Source organism: Pecten maximus, chromosome 10 (assembly GCF_902652985.1).
Source record: "Pecten maximus chromosome 10, xPecMax1.1, whole genome shotgun sequence".
Taxonomy (NCBI): Eukaryota; Metazoa; Mollusca; class Bivalvia; order Pectinida; family Pectinidae; genus Pecten; species Pecten maximus.
In genome coordinates, this window is record NC_047024.1 from 30162497 (window position 1) to 30176874 (window position 14378).

At 34.9% G+C, this 14378-nt stretch overlaps 1 protein-coding gene and 1 non-coding gene across 2 annotated transcripts; one reads left to right on the top strand and one right to left on the bottom strand.

Moving 5' to 3' along the window:
* Nucleotides 1–342: 342 nt before the first annotated feature.
* Trnai-aau lies at nt 343–416 on the bottom strand. Its single transcript has one exon. It is a non-coding gene; the product is annotated as a tRNA-Ile (tRNA).
* A 247-nt stretch (nt 417–663) lies between these two features.
* On the top strand, nt 664–8958 carry LOC117335484 (protein FAM199X-B-like). The gene is made up of 7 exons (XM_033895510.1): nt 664–1045; nt 1974–2084; nt 3408–3589; nt 4469–4664; nt 5686–5837; nt 7141–7268; nt 8143–8958. The coding sequence occupies exons 1-7, from the start codon at nt 1017–1019 to the stop codon at nt 8332–8334; spliced, it is 990 nt and encodes a 329-aa protein (XP_033751401.1). The 5' UTR covers nt 664–1016; the 3' UTR covers nt 8335–8958.
* Nucleotides 8959–14378: the final 5420 nt, after the last annotated feature.

Below are 14378 nucleotides of genomic sequence, written 5' to 3' on the forward strand. Positions count from 1 at the left end.
CAGGTAGTGAATGCAGATATGTACTTAGTTCTATACTTGAAATGGATGCTATAATACACCATAGATTATCATGGATATTATCCGTTACGGAACACTGCAAAATAACATGAGTTACAAAATCTGTGTAGAAAAGGCCACAGTGGTGACATAAAAGCTGAACATTACTTACCTGAACAGTTACAATCAATTTCATTATGTATCCAATATTATAAAGACAATTTGGATGACGCAGCGCTAATTGCCATAAATAATGAGGTTTAAGACTATGTCTATGTAAGGATGAATTTGACTGTCATCAATTGTTACAAGAAAAATAATAAACAAAATTGTCAAAAAGTTTTCTGGCCAGTGTGGGGGTCGAACCCACGACATTCGCGTTATTAGCACGACGCTCTAACCGACTGAGCTAACCGGCCTTGTGCACTTTAGCCAAATTTTTAATTTACTTAAAGCTTACTTTCGTTACATTCGTTCTCAATGACTGCTGGCTAAAGTATATATGTGCATGTTAAAAGTATGCGAGTAACTTCGCCGCTAGACAAATTGATATTCAATTACCAAAATCTATGCCATTTCAATTTATATATAGGCCTACCTTTTGTCCATAATAGATTGTTCCCCTTGAAATGGCGGGAATAAATGTCTGGGGTTAGCTCTCCTATTCGAGAAACATAATCTCGATGACAGAAACAAAATATTTGTATGTATGCGTTCGTTTAATAATATTCAACAACAGTTATCAACTCCGAAACAAATGTGAAGACCAACTGCATTTTTCCGGACTCCTGACAAGTCATGTGATTATTTAGCCATGCGAAAAACCTAAGCCAATCAAAATTCTCGTTTCATACCAGTACGGGAGAATCTGTGACGCACATGTCGGCATGTTTTGTGGTCCACGTTGGTAACTATAATGTCTGTATGCTTGCTTTAAACTTCTGCATTGTTGAACAGAATTTGCCGGCGACTCACTAAACGGTTCATTCTTGGCTCTGGAACTCCAAGCTTCACAGAAAATGATAGCAGACACCGCGGTCTCCACCAGGTAACATTATGCATCTGCTTGAAAAAATGCGAAACGTGGAAGACGCCGGTTCGTTTTCAGAGTCGTAACGCAACTTTTCTGGTCTGGAAAGCACTAGTGTACAACTGAAGTTGTTTCAATATGTACAACGTTATAGACCTAGTTATTGTGTTATTTTCATGTAGTCAACATGCTGTGAATATGTGCTGTTCACTGCGAAAAATAGTTTTTGATTTCATTGTCACTTGGCTAAGTTAGGCAATATGAATAATAGCATACGTTAGGCTCGGCCAGGCATCAAAGTTATTTATCGATGATTCACATTTCTTTGGTATATATGATAAGCAACAATGAATATATTTCGTACATCAATGGAAAGCTTGGAAATCACTGAAGAAAGAATACAAAATAAAAGCACGTGGTCTGCACGTGGTAGCCAGGTAAAATGGCCCAATCTATCTACAGGGCTTTTTCTCACTGGTTTGGGTATTTGGCTTAGATATGAAATAATTTCTTTTGGGAATGGGGCCCATCAATGGCCCCAAAAAGCCTCCAGAAAAAGGCCTGATCTATTACATAGAATTTGCATTTGAGGCATGATAATTAATAGCCCCGATTTCTTCTTGTCCCTACACCAAATCTTACACATTTGATAGACATATGTTACTCCTATAACATAAGAGGCCGCTGGTCGGCTCTTTTTCTATCGGAAATTATTTTGCCGACTGCGACCTCTTATTTCCGAAGCACGAATTCTTTGATGCAGTTTCCGCCCGAAATCCGGGCGCATCGAAATATGCTTGAAAAAAACACTTAAGAGGTTGACAGGTCATTACAACGATGTCTATTCATTTATAGAAATTTGTATTCACAACAGGATTGTAATTTGTGTAGACCTTGAGTATAAGCCAAAAAACATGGAACTTTTACCTGATAATTGTTGTTGCAGTCCGTGGGCCTCCGAGTCAATTCTGCTGAAAGACTTTGATTTAGCTGATCTTGGAAGGTTAGATGGAAAGAATGACAATGAAACAGTGGCATTAAACAGCAGTTATGATAGGTAAGTATTTATCAGTATTTTGATTCCTTGAGCAACTGTGGCCATTTCCATCAGTTTTGTTGAAGCTTGAGGTACATGTGCTTAGTCACAATTTCACTATAGCTAGAATGATTTATTGCATTTTTGCCTGTGAAATATAGAAATTTCTACCACAATACCCTGTGTTATTCAACTCTCAGACCATCAGTTAATCATTACAGCTGTTGATTAACAATCTGTTTATACCACACGTGGTATAAACTCTGTACGCATTTCGATTGGCTAACACGGTGAACTTTGACCCAAGCTGCAATTGTTATTGACGTCATCAATAATTTAATGACGTCACAACACCGGGTCCCGGACGTCACCGGTACACTTTATTTGCGTACGCGAAATTATACTTGGCCACGTTTCCCTTTGATTCAAGCCGATATTATTGTGGTAGAAACAGGTTTCACGACTTGAATTGTTGGATATGGAATTTATTTCACACTCGTAAGTTATTTTTTAAAAGTTGCAAAAAACACTCGCTAAAGCTTGTGTCTTTTGTAACTTTTAAAAAATAACTTACTCGTGTGAAATAAATTCCATATCCAACAACCACTCGTTATGTAACCTCTATTTATCAAACTAATAAAACTTATATTTTCACTGCAGCGATGAGCAGTGAAAATATAAGATTTTGTAGTGAAAATATGTTTTCTGTTTTTGACCAATCAGAGCGGACCTTTGTATTCACCTCATTGAAACTTGCAAAATTTTTTCATTCGAAGCGGAGATAGATAAATTGGTTATTTTGCTGTATTTCTGAAATTTTCAGACTAGTTTTTGACAAAATTTTGACATGAGCTATTCATGCACATATTCTCCTATAATAGTAAAAAATGCTTAATTTGCATTGATCAGGCCTTTCAAAAATTGTAATATAGCATTCTAATGATCATATTTGTTCCTCAAACTTTTGGGTACATTAAATGTGTAGTATTTAATTTTCTCCTGTTAGCACTGAATATGTTATATAAATCGAATATATAGAGGATATTGAATGGCTTCCCGTTTAATATAACATATATTTCACGAGTATGACAGAATATCGATATTTTCACGAGTGCTGAAGCATGAGTGAAAAATATCAAAATATTCTGTCATACGAGTTTAAAAACTATATTTTTCAAGCTTTGGTTAAATATTTTGTCCTATTTCTATGTACACTTTTGGAAGCAAAAAAATGAAACTTACACACCAAGCATCATTGTGTAATCGGCTTCATGACATTTTTTTGGTGCCAGTGGCTATTATTTTATCGAAAGACTGTAACACAAATTATTGTATTTATTGTAGAGTATGGCAACAGTCATCCTTGCACAGCCACCAGAACCTATCCACAGGAACAAGTGCTGCTAGCTCAGACTGTAGTGATGAGCATGATCTCTACCTAGACATTGATGGAGACTTAAACGAACATCTTTTTGGGGACATTTCCACTTCATTATTGAATATCATACAGGATACAGATGTCTCAGGTATGACCTTTGTGGACAAGTCTAGGCCATATATATTCTATAATCTTGCCCATTATGAGTATTAGAATTTCTGCTGGAGAGAGTAAACTCATCTCTATCACTTCCTGGATGATATATATATATATCTTTTCTTCAATAATAGAACAATTTTTTGGAATAGCTCTAAGTGGACCATAAGAATATATTCTCATATATACCATATTTGACCTAATAAGGGCGCCCTACCTTTTTTCAAGGAAATAAATCTTTGACTGAGTGTCAAAATGGTGTTCAAAAGTAATAATTCATGTGAAATGTTTTACTACTTTATGTGTTCAATTTTCTTCTGCATATTAAGTAACTGGAACACAAGTTTTCGCCACATTTTGTCTATTCCGACAGATGGCATGTCAGTGCAAAGAGCTTCCGAAACTAAACACACATACAAATATAGACTTTTAGACATTGTAAATCAATTATTAGGTCAAAGAAAACGATGTCTGGTATGATCTGGGAAATCACCTGTGTCTATAAATAGAACACACAAGAGAGTTCCATTTGAACATAAATGGTGGAACACACGTTCTTTGGTTTGAAGATCAGCTGGCATGGTTTACAAGTTTATAGGAATATTCAAGTGATGTTTAAGCTTAATATATGATAATGAATAGATATCTTCATCTGGAATATTTCTATGACTGAATATTTTACTGTTTCCACAGCCTTGGGTATTCTGCTATAAGGTATAGTCTGATTCATAAAACTTCAGAATAACTAATCTTAATAAGGGCGCCCCTACTGTCAATTACCCACGCCCTGCGCCCTGATTAGATCAAATACAGTATGTGGGGTGAACATACAGTATTTGTGGTGTTCATGATTTGACGGATTTGTTTTCAGACGCCATTGCTCTTGTTCAGGACTTTGACTGGCAAAGTATCTCCTGTGACTCCTATGATATGGCTGCTACATCGGAGACTGAGGATAACCCAAACACCAGTAGCTCAGAAGGGGACATAACTCCAGTCAAAAGTCACAGTAAAACTTCGTCAAACTCAAAGTGCCGTTCAGACACATTTGCAGATAGTAGAAATTGGTAATTTTACTTAAGACATATATTGTAATCTTAGGGGGGAAATGCCAGATTTTCTTGCAATCCGATTTTTGTACTCCTTAGAATTTGTTGATGACTGTCAGTCTGAAAAAAAATATTAAAATTTAAGTTTGAAAATGTGTTCTTGTCAAATGTTTTGGCATGAATGTTCTTGTGGGGTCAAATACTTATGTTAAGGATTCACGTTTGAAAATAATTTCTATATTTTTCAAAAGTGTGACATGTTTGCAAGGCATCCAGGATACCTTTGAGAGTATGTTTTTGACTCCCTAAAATGATATTTAACTTTTGGGGTTGAAAGCACATGTCTTTTTGACAGATGTTTTGACCCTTCAGATTTCTTATAAATAGTAATTTTACTTCTAAAATTGCTAAAACTTTGTCAACTGGTAGTTGTGGGCCAATTATCGAAGATCAAAATAAACATTATTGATGATGATTTTGAAAAAAAGAAGTTACTTTTTGCTGATATATATTCATTGGTCGTTAACAAGTTATTAAGGAGATTTAAATATAACAACAACAATTAAATGCTTTGTTTGTGTTCAGTATTAAAAATATTGATAACAAAGGCTAAGACATGCAAAAAATATTCTCTTCTCCAAGAGGGCAATTATGTGCAAAACTTTGAAAACTGATTATATTATAATCGATAATCGATCAATTACACATTTCCGAATATCAATTCTGAAAGTGAAACCAATATCCCATCACTATCAACTGGATGCCCTGGTTTGGGACTTAAATTTTTGGGTCAATTTTCAGTTGAACTTTGAAAAGGGTGAGACGAGCATGTAATGCATCTGTTGGTTGTGCTTTTGTTAATGATTGAACCACAGTTGTGTATGAATGTTCAGTTTAATTGTTTACTTTTAATTCAATTCTGAAATGGATACATGAAATCTGCAGTTGCATAAAAACAAGTATTGAGTATTCAAAGATTTTTACTTTTGCTTGAATTGTTTTCATTAATTTTACATGTAGTATATTCTTTTGTGAATAGGACTTGTCTGAGTCCAGTGGAACGTGTCCAAGTGGTGGAGGACCTCAGTCACATTGTTAGTCGGGAACTGGGACTACGAGAGCAGATGGAGGTGATTCGGATCATCAATCCTGGTGCCAGTGTATCGCCTACAGACACAGAGTTTGTCATCGGTATGCCATTCCTTGGGTTGCAATATTGATAAAGGAGAAAAGTGATATTTGGCATATATATCTTTCACAGTTAAATACAAATTTTATCCCACAACCATTCATCATCCGATTGGGTGGGGGCGATGTGTGCCGTTAATCAAATCATTTAAAGTCCTTTGTCGGTCTATCTATTATACAAGATACACCTTTTACCTTGTTTAATAACTCCATCTTTAGAAGTAGTAGAAGGATATTTCTCAAACTTAGCTTGATCCTTAATTGTACCCATCCCATTCAATTTGGAGCTGGCATATCATCTTGGATTTTGACAATTGATGTTTGTTACAGCTGCCACTATCACCTGCGAAGTACGAGAAGGTGCCAAAATCCTCATGGATATCTTCTCTTTAAAAAAATAATATTGATTGCACTCGATATTTCAAAAAAATACTCAAATGCTTAATAAAGGTATCCTATAGTATTAGCTTTCTTTTAAGATAAATTTGACTTACCGGTAACAGTAAAACCAGTCTACTTAAAATGATACACAATTCATATGTAATGTAATTATTTTTGCCATTTATCGAAATAGACAATAATAAACGCCTTGATAGATAATGGTACAAAGATTCCATTCCATTATTGTTTTTGAAGCATGAAAATAAAAAGAATCCGAGCTATTTTTAGGAAATCAATTTAATCTGTCAAAAGGACCCCATTTATATGATTGACAGTGCAAATGTCTGACCATTTGGGGTGTATTTTTCTGTGTTTTGAGCAGTATGCTTCAGTGAGTTAGAAATATAAAGCTAGCATCAGTTTGGTGCTATCACAAGAAGATAGACTAATTATACTGCAGCCTCCCAAGACACACACTCACAGGACGCATTTATATGACAAAGGTTAGCATGTCCTTACTTATAAATGAGTGTAGCGATTGATATGACATCAAACAATACCAAATTAAACTGAGATATAGACCTTAGGGGCAGAGTGGTAAAAGTGTTCCGACACTATATCACAAGCCCTCCACCTCTGGGTTGCGAGTTTTAAACCCATGTGGGGCAGTTGCCTGGTACAGACCGTAGGCCAGTATTTTAAACTATTTTTCCCCGGGTACTCCAGCTTTCCTCCACCTTAAAAACCTGGCACATCCTTTAATGACCCTGGCTGTTAATCATATATATATGATAGGATGTTAAAACAAATAAACCGAAGTGTAGGTCTTATCGTTGTTAACTAAAAAAAAATAAACCGAAGTATAGGTCTTAACGTTGTTAACTGCTGTCGTGCAGCTGTCAATGATAGATGTATCTTGTTACAGAGCTGGATTCCTTGAATGACGAGAAGTTACAAAGAATAAGGGAGTGTGTATGTAGACATGCAACAAACCAATGCAGCCCTGATAGCACACAAGAAGATAAATTTACGCCAAGTAAAAAGTTTGACAAGGTAAGAAGTATTGGAAAATCAACAAATTCCTAGGCTTTTAATGAAGGCTTTTGTGGGCCATTAATGAACCCCATTCCCACATGAAATTATTTCATCTTTCAGCCATATTCCCAAAATTTGCAGTTACACCTGAAAAAAAAATTGCCTATTTCTTCAGGTGGACTAACTGTTGGTATGCATTTCCTTGAAAGTGTAGTGTGTTAAGCTCTGCAACTAGTTTGCTATTGGTCAACCACTCTTCAAAACTTGTGAGGGTATAATAGTTGCAGATGAAAGTATATATGAGAGCTCATTTAGTTTCGGGTAAGATATTTTCAAATAATCCATTCTCTCCCTCTGGACAATTTGAACAATTGTGGAGACAGACAGTATACGTTAAGATGTATGGATGGATTCCAGAATATTGCATATACATGTACATTATGTCAGCCATAGTTATGTTGAAGCAGTCTCCATAGTCTTTTGAAGCAATAGGACTCGACTTTTTTTCGGGAAGTTCATTTAAATTATACAAATAGCCCCCATTTACTATGAAAAGGACTATTCCTAAAATACCTGGTGAAAACCCTGAACTGTAGGATGGCACTGCCGTTTCTTCCTTTTGATAGCTGTTGTTGAGAGAATGCAAATTTAGTGCAACATTAATTAACAAGTAATAACTACTACTAGTGTCTGTGAAGTGATGTACTAGATTTAATCCTCGCTATCAAGCCTTTTTCCATTTTTGGGAATTATTACTTATATATTGTCGACTATTAGTATAACAAGAATTCAAAATGCAAAGATGGAAACTAAAACTTTGAAATTACATATTCTATCTTGAAAACGGTACACATTGTCTTAATCTATATATTTGCTTTGATATTTCATTCAGAAATTGAAAACACGGGAAAGGAGAAGCCGACAAAAAGCCATCCGACAGCGTCAGCGAAAAGATTACAGGCAAATGCTGAAAGAGAAACGCAGTGGATTATTTGTGAAAGAGGAAGTGCTATCACTTACAATCGAAGACCCTGGCAGTTTACACGAGGATGAGGGTGATGGAGATATAGATATACTGGGATGACCCTGGTGTTAACTAGCTAGCAAATTTAATACACAGTGCATGGTCTGACTTGTCATTGACATTATACATTGTTGAGACAGACCAAGGTTTGTTTGACTTTTCATCCCTGTTTTACAATGAATTGTATGCAAAAAGAATGTTTTGTTTTTAATATGTTGCGAAGTCCTCAGACCTTACATTAGATTTCTGGAAATCAGAGAACAATTATTCCTGGTCATTTTATACCAGAAACTTTAAACTTACAGTAGGTTTATCCTATTTTTGATACGATATAAAAGTTTCGTCATTTCAGATAATAATCTATTCTGATTTTTCTCATCTGTTCATGTTACTCTCATTGCATATTTCATTTTTAGAAACAAATGTAACATTGAAAGGTATTTATGCCCCCATATGCCTTAGGGCTATTACAGTAAAACATGTATCCCACCCCAGGACTCCAGGTTTTGTTAAGAGGTACCACCCATAGAATTTGTTTAATAAATTACATAGAACTAATAGGAAGGAAATCCAACTAGAAGTGATCTATTTTGGAGTCCTTGAGTTAGGTAGATACTTTAATGGAACAGCCCCTATTAGATTGGGGTATACTGTGTTACCATGTGTCATTCTGTGTGTCTTTTGTAGTTAATAGGGTAAGTTTATGTAAGGGTTTTAATTGATGGATAAGGAGGTGGGTTTCTTGCATGGATATAATATTTTGGAAAACTAGATTTTTTTTCTTCAAAATGAAATTTGAATTGCAGTATTTTCTGTTATATAAAATACAATCCATTTTGTATCATAATCACGTTAATTATACCATTGTGTCAATGTGTTGAAATGATCAAATAGCAATAATGGGGGAATTTGTGTCTTAATTCTAGTTCACCCTTGAGCTCTCTCTCTCTCTCTATAAATATATATATATATATATATATATGGGTCAATTTTCAGGCATCTTATCTATGTATTATATTTGAGGTGAGAAATTTTCAGGGTTTAATTTCATAGAACAGAACTCGCAAAGATTAAAATTTGAAAGGATATTTTGAATAATGTGCGGTAATAGACAAAAATGGTGTGGTGCTTTCCTGATCAATATTAGTACTATAGACATGCCTTTGTTGTCTGGAGGTGGTTTAGTTAATTAATTACTGAGTATACAGTAACACCTTTCAGTGTGGCTGGGATCTGCTGCGATACAGATGTAAAGTACACTTGTGAAGTCATTCACACTGTAGAGTAGTCCAAATGGTTCAGACTGTTCATCTACTTTACTATGCTGTACAATATAACTAGCAGAATAAGTTTGAGAGACACTCATAATCAAATGGGTTCATTTTGGAGAAATTCAACTTGGTCTTGTACACAAGAAAAGTGAACTCTTGTGCACTGGAGTTAATACCATAGTGCACTGGAGTTAACACCATAGTGCACTGGAGTTAACACCATAGTGCACTGGAGTTAACACCATAGTGCACTGGAGTTAACATCATAGTGCACTGGAGTTAACACCATAGTGCACTGGAGTTAACACCATGGTGCACTGGAGTTAACATCATGGTGCACTGGAGTTCACATCATAGTGCACTGGAGTTAATACCATAGTGCACTGGAGTTAACATCATAGTGCACTGGAGTTAACATCATAGTGCACTAGACTTGATGTATGGTAGCAGTGGTACCTAAGGACAGAGAGTAGAGTAGCATAACTTGATGAAGACAATTAATACTATAGTAATGTAATGTGACAAAGCATAAACCAAGTTATAAACAGTATTTTAAACAGCTACTATATATTCTGTGAACCAATGAGCAAGCCATGAGAGATTTTTTAGCAGAAACAAAGTTGTACACAAAATAAAGAAAAAACATTAGTATCCATGCTGAAATTAGAAACCTTAACCAATTTAATGTAATATGATCAGCTCTATACAGTAATATCTAATGCCCTGTAAATAAGTTATGTTTACAATATTATTTTGTAAACAAAGCTCTTAACAGAAAGTAGCATGTTTCCTTGAACGACTAGTACTGGTTTGCTAGTTCTGTATACTGGAGTTACATTGTGTTCTATCCCAGGGTTACATATATCATCACTGCCATTTCAATAAAAAGGCTACCGTTTACACTCTCTATATTGATTATTTCCACTAGGTTCATTTTCGCCCTATAAAGAGTGGTGTGACTATACAAATATGTCTCCTAAGTTGTATTGTTTTTGTCCTAACTTTCTAAGAGCATTGAGGTTGTATCTGAACAGTTTGATATCAAACGAAAACTGTCGACTTAAAATGGATTACAGAATGAAGTGGACATGCATTATATAAATACAAATCTTACAGACTGATGACAATCACATTTAATAGTCTTTCTTTAATGATTTCATGTCGTATTTGGCCATAGAAATTCAATAAGATTTTTTTTATTTGTTGTACTTTACACATTTTGTACATTGAATAATGATGGGTTTGCATGTTATTCAATGTAGTTAGCTCATTGCATAACCTGACATAATTAATTTTCCATTATTTGTAAGCAGAATGCGGCTTTCTGATATGGCTGAGATTATTTTTTTTTATATCTTTATGGGAAAAAAATCTGCAAATGGCACAAAAAATGTGACGTCACAATACGGCCATTAGCGTTTTGTATTGATTTGTGAAAATTTCGAATAAAAGATGTTTTGATTTTTGAAATTGTTTTCAAAAATCAATTATATTAGCATTGATGTCAATTATTTTTTAGTTTCATAGGGGTATGAAACAAAGTCTGTTTGCAATTATTTTTTTCATACCCCAATTCAATGAAACTTTGAAAAATGACATCAATGATTAATTAAACCAAAAACAACATGTTTTTTAAATGTACATGTAGAATGTGTCTGTAGAATGGCTGTTTACTTCCAATGAAATCTTAATGAAATTTAAATAAATAAATAAAAATTATATATTGAGTTGCATAAAATGAAGTTATGCATTGAATACAAAATTAGACCTATTTCATTTCCAGACTTGATTTATGTGTGGATGATCAATATTTTTTGTATAGAACAGTCTGAAAAAAAAGTTGTCAAATTTCTGAATGTTTATTGAAAATGTAGTGCTGTATAATAATTGTTATTCTATATGTTTATATTTTTTGTGTGGAAGATAAGTTTATGACACTGATTTTAATGTTAACTGGTCCACAGGAGTGTTTGATTACATGTATTTCCCTTAGTGTCTGAATGCGACATTATTTTCCATTATGTCTCAATGTCTTTCCTGTTTTATGTGTAGCATTGTGTCAGAGGCTATTGAAATTAATTCTTTGTTTATCTGGCCTGCCTACTTCTATTTAACATTGGGCACCACTCACATCAACTCAAATTTAACACATCAGTAGTTTTTTTGCTTCCAGATGTCCATTTCTATTCTTTATCTGAATTTATTTGAACTGTCTAATGTCTAGCTTGACCAGAGAAATACCTGTTAACAATAGCCCAGTCAACAAGCTGTATTTGGCAAGATAATGGAAAGCAAGGTGACCTCAACAATGCATAGGGTATGGGCATGTTTGACATGACAAAAACTGCTCCTGTGTTATTTGATGTTATTTTAAAGGTTTGAATTCTTTTCCCAACGACCTTCATATGCAGTCATTTCCATACATATTTTGTAAGGATACAAAGAATAAACAAGTATTACATTTTGTGATTTGAGGTACAACCTGATATATACAATAGTATACATTGGTATGTTAACATTGTACACAATCCACATCAACTTCTTCCTCTTTGTGATTGTATTATTTGTTGAAGATTTGTATGTGTGGTGAATTTTCTGACCTAATGAATTTCTTGTCAGTTTTGTCACCTTTAAACATTGGATGTAGTTTGTTTCTATGAATTTTGACAATGATGAGTCTTACCATGCCAACAAACAAGGATTATTGTGGTTCAGTATGTCCTGGGTCTGTCCAGGTTTTAGTCCGAGATTACATTATTATTGACATCACTTGTATGCTAGTTATGAATTCCAAGGTTCGTTCTGATTAATGCCCAACACTATAGAAGCTGTTCAAGACACCGAATGCCTTCTATATGTAACAGAGCACATGATTAATTAAATTTAAATCACTGCCTTTGCTAGGGATCGAACCCAGGACCTCTGGCTTACTACTCTTACACTCAACAGATCAAGGTAAAGAGAAGTTCTCTCTAGCTGAGCGGTGTATTGCAGTAGTAGTTACCAGGGTTACATATACCTATGTTCAATAGAAATATTATATTATGTACATGTATATTGTTATTAGTTACATTTACTCTTACCTCAGACAAGATGCAGCAAAATACAACTTGCTTAATCTATGATTATATAGCTTTGGATGTAAACTACTGTAATTGATCTAATACTTGCACTGTGCACTTACAAAAACACAAAAGAGGTTCACTTAATAAAGCCATGTAAAGGAAAAAGTTCCATGTGAAATAGAGGGGGAGGAGGTCATTTACATATCTTTGTCTCAAAAATAATCGAGATCCTTGGGTTAACAGACTGAAGATTATATTAACAGATCAGTGAGTTAAGGAACAGTTTTGTTTTAAGTTAAATGGTGCCCTTCTTCTTTTCATGAAAAAAAAGGTGGAAGTGTGTTTATTATGTCAAATATGGATTTTGATTTTCAGTAGAAATTCTATCTTAATTTAGTCAATAATGTGAGTGTGATCTTCAACTAAAAGAACTAGAGTCATTTAACTGGTAGTGTGCATGTGCAAAAGTCATGACGTTTTTTTATAGATTTTTTTCTACATTTGATCGACATTAAAATGTAGCCATCACTATCATCTGTATGATTAATTGAAAATTGTGATTTATTGTAATGTGCAGGTCACTGCATCAGTTTGAAAAGCCTACCCATTTATTTTGAATGTGCAATAAAGTCACTCAATCTGTCACTTTTCAGTCTCGACTACCCTGTAATCTAGGACATACTGGGCATGAATAAACAAATAAAAATATCAATTTATATGTGTTGTTTTTCTTAAATTTAGATTATTATCCAAAATGTTGCGATTAATTTAGTTGCCAAAATTAATTTTGAATATGATTTTCTCGGACTCGATTTCTCATTCCCACGGGCAAATATATGAATATGTACTCCATGTTCTTGCTGAAGTTTATTCACGAAATTATTTCTGGATATTTTCCAGACTGAAGGTATAATTCTGAGCCATGCTTGAGGTAAGCTGGGCATTCCTAGGACCGATCGATATAAGTAGCAGATCATGTTCATATTCATCACATAACTGCACTGTGGTGCAAGATGAATAATCCCTATAAGATATTCTGGACTGCGAAAGAAAAATTCCAAACCATGTTCAGGGAAAGCCTGGTACCTAGTTGTGACATTTGAATTAAGATTTTTGGTCAGTAAAACAAAATGGCCGACAGGCAGCCATCTTGCATTTTGAGATTTGAAGTTTTGTTAGCGCTATTTCTTGAAAAGTACTGGAGGGATATTACTAAAACTTTGTGTGTATGTTTAACTTGGTCCTTAGTTGTGCTAATTAGTCCCCCACCGGAATCCGAGGGGGAATATAGGTTTGCGTTGTGTCCGTCCGTCTGTCCGTCCGTCCGTCCGTCCTTCCGTCCTTCCGCACACTATTTGTCCGGGCTCTATCTCCCATACTATAAGATACTGGAACTTCATACTTAGTGTGTGGGTTCCCTGTGGGAAGGCGGTGTGTCGCATACAAAAACCGGGTCACTGTGACCTATATTTTGACCTCTGACCTACATTAAAGAAAAAGCTTGTCCGGGCTCTATCTCCTACACTATAAAGCACTAGAACTTAATACTTAGTAGTATTGTTCTCTGTGGGAAGGCAGTGTGTCGCGTACAAAAACCGGGTCAATGTGACCTATATTTTGCTATTTTTTGACCTCTGACCTACATTAAAGTAAAAGTTTGTCCGGGCTCTATCTCCTACACTATAAAGGACTAGAACTTAATACTTGGTAGTATGGTTCCTTGTGGTAAGGCGGTGTGTCGCGTACCAAAACCGGGTCACTGTGACCT

Bases quoted from the DNA above. Each gene is read 5' to 3' on its own strand.
- LOC117335484 (XM_033895510.1), top strand. From the start codon at position 1,017: ATGATAGCAGACACCGCGGTCTCCACCAG. The intron at 2,085-3,407 runs GTAAGTATTTAT...TATTTATTGTAG, and splicing joins TTAAACAGCAGTTATGATAG to AGTATGGCAACAGTCATCCT. The intron at 5,838-7,140 runs GTATGCCATTCC...ATCTTGTTACAG, and splicing joins AGACACAGAGTTTGTCATCG to AGCTGGATTCCTTGAATGAC.